Here is a 6,231-nt window from a genome sequence, read left to right as displayed (position 1 = left end):
GATTGTCCTGTCTGGGCTGCTGTAATAGACATGGCGGCCTCCGTAGAGATTACCTGCTCCCGCTGTAAATATAAAGTTTTTAAATATAAAGGGCCCATTCTAGGGTAAAGAAAACTTTGTTTGTGTTTTGAACTGTGATTGCTGTTGTCAGGCGTTAACGCTATGTCTACGTATAAATCCAGCATTACTGACATATTCTAAGGTTATTCTGGTCAAATTAGTAGCACTGTTGTTTTTAGATAATCCATCTCTGACTTTTTTACATGATCATACACCATGTAGAAACATCAGAATCATTTCATTTTCCGAGACCTGAAGATGAGGTCAGCAAATGTTTTAGTTTTATCAAACCAACTGTTTAAGATCCAAAGATATAAAGCAGACAAGGGTCTCATTTCAGAAGCTGGAAACAGCATTCATTTGTTGGGGGCCTTTTGGTTTCAAAATGGACTTGATTGATTGGTTGATTTGTCAGTTAAATCAGACATTTCAATCATCTGAGCTCCAGCTAATGTTATTAAACCATCAGTCTTCACAGAACGGCACTTTTGAAACGACTCGATTCCTTTTCTTCGACTTTTATTGCACAAAGGTCTTCCTGAGGAAGCTGTGACCTCTGACACAGTCAACGCTAAAAGCACCGAGTTGATATTTATTGTGGCCTGCTTCACTGGATTTTGTGTGTTTGTGTGTGTGTGTGTGTGTCTCCAAACTTTCAGAAACTAATAAAAACCAGCCTGACCTTAGATATCACTTTGACCATTGTGGTTTTTGATGGATTCTTTTGTTTTGAAAACTTGAACACATGACGTAGGAATTATGAAGTTTAGTAGCTTGGGCTTGTTCGTATTAACTTGTAACCCCCACAAGGATTTTATCTTACTCCATTTTTTTCTTCCACCACTATTGAAATAAATTCTGATAATTTTCAGTAGTTTTACGGCACTTACCATATCAAGTGCCTCCATCCAGGTCCCCCAGAGCCTCACAGCCCCCTGCTGCTACCAGTTGATGGGTGGAGAGGGAGGAAGAAAATGAAGAGGAAAAGAAAAGAAAAAAACTTCTGGGAAAACAAACACTGGTCCTGCGTCTTGGCACTCTTCTCTTAACCCTTTCACTCCCTCTGGCTTGTGGAGAGCACCAGCTTACTCCGGGCTGCTTCTCTGTGGTGTTTAAAAAACACCACGATGTTGCATAACTGAGAGTCTCCTGAGGTTTATTCGGAAAGATGAATGACAAACTTTCTTTCTTGTTTTTGTTTTTAATAGCATTTTCCTTTTTTATTGCAAATACATATACAAAAGATTCTTTGAAGACAGTACAAATACATGGCGGGGGGGAGGAGGCGTATTGGGATCCTCGGTTCTTTGATATTGAGAGAAAAGGAATTGGAGCTTTCAGAGCAGAAAGAAAAGGGATGGTCCCTCTGGTGATCGCACAAACAAAAAAGGCCTGACAGGAGGAAAAAAACGGAGCGTTTTCCAGTTCTTTCAGCCATAGTTTAAAGTCAAACTCAAAGAAATTCACAAATAACAAATAAATCGTACACGTTTTCGTAAGATAGCCCACCCCGGACCCTCAGAAAAACACAAATACATACTTAAAATAGACATTTAGATAAGATAAATAAACCAAAAAATAAAAGACGAGTACAGCGTGTACCTTTTTTCTTCTCTCTAAAGTACCCCCTGGGTTGAAAATCTAAATTTAAAAATAAGGGGGAAATGATATGCCGTCTACACTGCAAAGAGAACAATTCATTAGTTATAAGAATAGTATGCAAAATAATTACTTTGAAATAAAATTAAAGCTAATAAATAAATAAAGTTTGAAAAACAAGACTTAGACCTGGGCAGGGGGAGGAGGAGGTTGAGGACACCAGCGTGGTGGGAGACTGCAGGGGGGGGGGGGGGGGGGGGGAGACCCGAGGGGTCAAAGGTGACTTCCTGTAGCTGTCAAACACACACCGTTAGACGGTAAGTGTAATCTCAGCTGTGGCACAGACACACACGCGCACACACACTCGCACATATATAAAAAGTTTGAGAAAATGTAAAATCTAAGGCACGGAGGGTTGTAAGGGGGGGGGGGGGGGGCGCAGTCTCCCTCTGACAGGACAACACAGCATCGTGAAACAGAGTGCGTCTCTTTCACTGCATTGCCAACAGTTTTTTTCAATGATCATGACACATAACTTGAGAAGGAAGAAAAAATGAAATTTGACAGCATTAACAGCTTAAACACAAACCATACTTGCTGAACGGAACCGATCAGAACGTGCAGAAGCCGTCGCATGAGATCAAACCAAGCGCCTCACCACCTGCGTGTAGAAGTGTCGCCACTGACCTGGTTTGAAAAATATAGAGCTTTTTGGTTTTTCTATCTACAGGTACAAATAATTACCCAAACCCTCCCCTCCCTCCACCCCCATGGGTTACAAACTGCCAGCGTATGAAGAAAAAAAAAAAGGAAAGAAAAGAAACATAAACAGTACCTACGGAAATATCGACAATCAATAAGTCCTCACAGAGGATTTTCTTAAGTCTCTCCATCTCTCTAAAAAATATATATATTTATAGTTTCTATCATGGTACAATAGCAAGGCACGACGTGAGCCAATCACAAGTCCAGCTCTCCTCTGCGTTGAATTCAAGTGTCTGATTCAAGGGAAGAACTCTCCCTGGAGTAAAGTGTTTTTGGAATGTGTGTTTTTGAACGGATGTGTGTGTGGCTGTACATCTCATTGGGTGTGTGTGTGTGTGTGTGTGTTGTCTCTCAGTCTATCGGGCGGCTCATGGTCTGGTGAGCTGGGTGTACACCGGAGCCTGCTCCCAGTGCTGCGGGCTGCTCTGCGGGATGGAGGGCACTCCTGTGTTGTCGGCTATGGGCGTGTACATGGGCCTCTGGCTGGGGCTGCCCATGTAGCTGAAAGTCGAGTACAGCCCCGAGCCCTGCCCGGCCCCCGCGTGGCTGTAGTAGGAGGCCGCGGCGCCGCCCCCCTGGTGGTCGGCGTAGTCGTACTGCTGCGCCCGGGAGATGGCCGGGTAGGAGGAGGAGGGGGGGCTGTAGTGCTGCAGGTTGAAGGGGCTGTAGGTGATGTGCTGCGGGGAGCCCTGCTGCTCGCTGTAGTGGCTCGGACTCAGCTGCTCTGTCTTGATCTGGGTCCTTTGCTGGGCCTGAGCCGCCTCTGAGCCGCCGGTCAGGGAGTGCTGCTGCCCCTGCTGGTTCTGGGTTTTGACCAGCCAGGCGGCGGCACCCCCCGCCTGCGGGCTGACAGGGGCGCCACTGCTGATGCTGTAGCTGCCTGTGTAGGTGACCGGCGCGGCGTTGCCAGGGAGGCCCGGGTGGCCGTTGGGCGGGAGGTACTGGTCAAACTCGTTGACGTCAAAGGTCTCGATGTGGGAGATGACGTCGCTGCTGAGCTCGCCGATGTCCACGTCGCGGAAGTCGATGTTGAGCTGGCGCCCGCCGGGGCCTTCGGGCAGAGAGCGGATGCCCCCTTCACGCTTTAGGTCCATCTTGCCTGAGCTGACATCTGTCTTTGGGGTGGTTGGAGGGGTAGGGGGCCCCTGGGAGCCTGGAAATACAAAAAAAAAAAAAATACAAATGAGCATGTGTTAGGGAAGGAAATATCTAACTCTCAAAAATGGTGTAGTGGGCAGGATTTGGGGCAATTATGAAAGCACTGAGGGACAAGTGCAACGACTAAGAAGACTTTTCTCTCTGCTCACCTGAGTGCTCACCCGGAGAGTGCACCTCGCCCATGCTGGAGGCTGGGGAGTCCGCCTGCTGCAGAGCTTTGAAGATGGCATTAGGAGAAATGTGCGTCTGCTCGCTGCCGTCCTCCGGCTCGCTCTGTCCGTTCTTGACCGACTTCCTTCGCCGGGGCTGGTACTTGTAGTCCGGGTGATCCTTCTTGTGCTGCACCCGGAGCCGCTCAGCCTCCTCCACAAACGGCCGCTTCTCGCCTTCGTTGAGAAGTCTGTTCGAAAGAAATAGCGTTAATATAAATACCCTACTAAAACATTAAATTCCATTAGGAGAAGGGAAATAAAGTGTTTCAAACCAAATAACTGTTCAGTTTAAACAAAAATATAGGTTATAACACAAATTTAAGTTAAGATTCATTGATTAATTCACACACTCTGCATCCTAAACCCGTGCGTAAAAGAGTGTTCACACATACCTCCAGAGTTTCCCGAGAGTTTTGCTGAGCTCCGCGTTATGCAGGTGTGGGTACTGATCCGCCAGCTTCCTGCGCGCAGCCTGAGCCCAAACCATGAAGGCATTCATCGGTCTCTTAACGTGAGGCTTGTTCTTATTAGATCCGTTAACGCGCACCGGCATGGGCACCAGAGTCCAGTCGTAGCCCTTGAGCACCTGGGACACGGCGTCGCGGATGCATGCGGGGAACTTATCTTCCTCGTCCTTCTTGAAGTCGAGCAGGGTCCCGTCCGCCCGGAGCAGACCGTTCTCCGACGGCCGGGTGTTCTCGGTGTCGGAGCCCGAGCCGGACGGGCACGGGGAGCCCGCGGAGTCCTCGGACATGCTCGGGCTCGGGACATCAGAGAGACACTTGTCTTGTTCCTCCGTCATCTTCAGGTAAGGGTCGAGGAGATTCATACGCGAAACTGTTCGTTGCCAAAATTACGCGTGAAACGGGTGAGTTCTGAAGGCTCTCACGAGAGGAAGACAGCCTCTGAAAGTCACTCTATCTTTCCAGGATGAGTCTGAGAGAAGTGCACAGAAAAACAGCTGATACTCAGTCTCTCTCTGTCTCTCTGCTCCGGCGCGTAGAAGCGATTTGGAGAACGAGTGTCTTTACGCACGGAGCTGCGCACCGATTCCCTGGTCGAGTGCGTCTGTGCAAATGGATCCGCGCTTAAAAAATGGCACAAAAACCAAGCCAGCTGATGAGAGTTTTCTCTCAACTGTGCAGGACGAGACGGTGAAAATGCTCCGTTCCAGTGTCCGAGTACAATCCCCAGGACGCGCGAGTGCTTTGAACTGCGAGCGTTGTGCGTGCAGCGCTTATAAGAGCGTTACCATGCCGCACAGGAAAGCCTGAACCTGATTGGCTGGCAACTTGTGACGCCAAAGTGAGGGAATTTGATCTCTCCCCCTTAACCAGCATTGAAAACACAGAGACACTTTCTCCAACACACGCACACACACGCACACACACACGCGTGCGCTCGTTGCCCTCCAGCCAGTATATTTTGCACGCTGTTTAATTCTGCTGCTGGATTATTTCATACACTGCATAAGGAAAGAGTGATTTCATTAAAACATATACTCACTATATTTTATGTCATTGCACTCCAACTAACCAAACAGGAACATTCTATCATGAGGGGATGTAGCAAAACAAAACAAAATCTGTTAACTTTTATAACTGGAGATTATAAAATCTCGAGTTATATTTTATAACTAGAGATTAAAACGTAAAACAAAATCTGTTCATTCACTTTTATCACAAACAGATTTAGTTTATGAGCAGTTTTCTGATCCTACTTTTAAAACTTTTAGTTTCTTTCTCCACACTGGTCCACCACCTACAAATACGTAAACTCGCCAATAGGGGGAGACAGCAGACCTCTCTCCTGTTGCTGAGAGCCGGAGGAGGAGGAGGTGGAGGAGGAGGGGGAGGAGGAGGATGGAGGGGCAGCTCCACAAGCTGCAGCAGTGCAACAGTTGCACTCAAGACACCAGCTTCTGATTATTATTTTTCTATCGCTCGCCTCATATCCAACAACTGAGCAATAAGCTGGTGCATTTGTCCCGTTCACCAACTGATCGACTTCTAACTTCACCTTTCACCAAACGTCATTTTGGAAACAATCACTTCTTTAGTTATTTGTTTTCCTCGCTTGTAAAAAATGTATTCAGCTCCTTCACTAAAAAGTACCATTAGTGCAATATAAAAGACCACAACTCCCAGCACAAGTTGTTGTTGCTGGTATTGTCTTGTTGTCCCGTCATCTACGTGTTTGTACTGTTTTTCCCTCTTTTTGTGATGCTGGGTGTCCTTGGGCTCAGGGGAGCTGGGGATCGAACCACGGAACCTAGAAAAACAGCAGACAACCTCCGACTAAAACTTGTCCTAGTTTAGCCATTATCTCAAACAATTTTCATCAGTACGACTCTTGGAAGTTAAATTACTATAAATAGCAATATTGTGTTGTTATTACTAATGTATACATGTGTAGGAAGCATCGTAATGTTGTAGCT

General features: G+C 46.9%; 1 protein-coding gene across 2 annotated transcripts; it reads right to left on the bottom strand.

The window, feature by feature from the left end:
* Positions 1–1,917: 1,917 nt before the first annotated feature.
* Positions 1,918–4,999, bottom strand: sox9a (SRY-box transcription factor 9a). 2 transcript variants are annotated; one of them, XM_053414389.1, is made up of 3 exons: positions 4,187–4,999; positions 3,732–3,982; positions 1,918–3,577 (listed from the first exon to the last, which is right to left on the bottom strand). In XM_053414389.1, exons 1-3 carry the CDS (start codon positions 4,621–4,623, stop codon positions 2,793–2,795), a joined length of 1,473 nt encoding a protein of 490 aa, XP_053270364.1. In that variant the 5' UTR covers positions 4,624–4,999; the 3' UTR covers positions 1,918–2,792. The 2 variants fall into 2 exon arrangements, with proteins under 2 accessions (XP_053270364.1, XP_053270365.1); XM_053414390.1 differs by having other exon boundaries at positions 3,744–3,982.
* Between the last annotated feature and the right edge of the window lie 1,232 nt (positions 5,000–6,231).

The sequence above is a fragment of the Pleuronectes platessa genome, chromosome 21 (assembly GCF_947347685.1).
Source record: "Pleuronectes platessa chromosome 21, fPlePla1.1, whole genome shotgun sequence".
In the NCBI taxonomy this organism is placed as follows: domain Eukaryota; kingdom Metazoa; phylum Chordata; class Actinopteri; order Pleuronectiformes; family Pleuronectidae; genus Pleuronectes; species Pleuronectes platessa.
Note: the sequence above shows the minus strand (reverse complement) of the source record. Positions and strands in the feature narration are given on the sequence as shown.

Coding starts and splice junctions, on each gene's coding strand:
- sox9a (XM_053414389.1), bottom strand. CDS start 4,623: ATGAATCTCCTCGACCCTTACCTGAAGATGACGGAGGAACAAGACAAG. Junction 3,983..4,186: donor ACTCTCGGGAAACTCTGGAG/GTATGTGTGAAC, acceptor TCTTTCGAACAG/ACTTCTCAACGAAGGCGAGA. Junction 3,578..3,731: donor CTCTCCGGGTGAGCACTCAG/GTGAGCAGAGAG, acceptor TTGTATTTCCAG/GCTCCCAGGGGCCCCCTACC.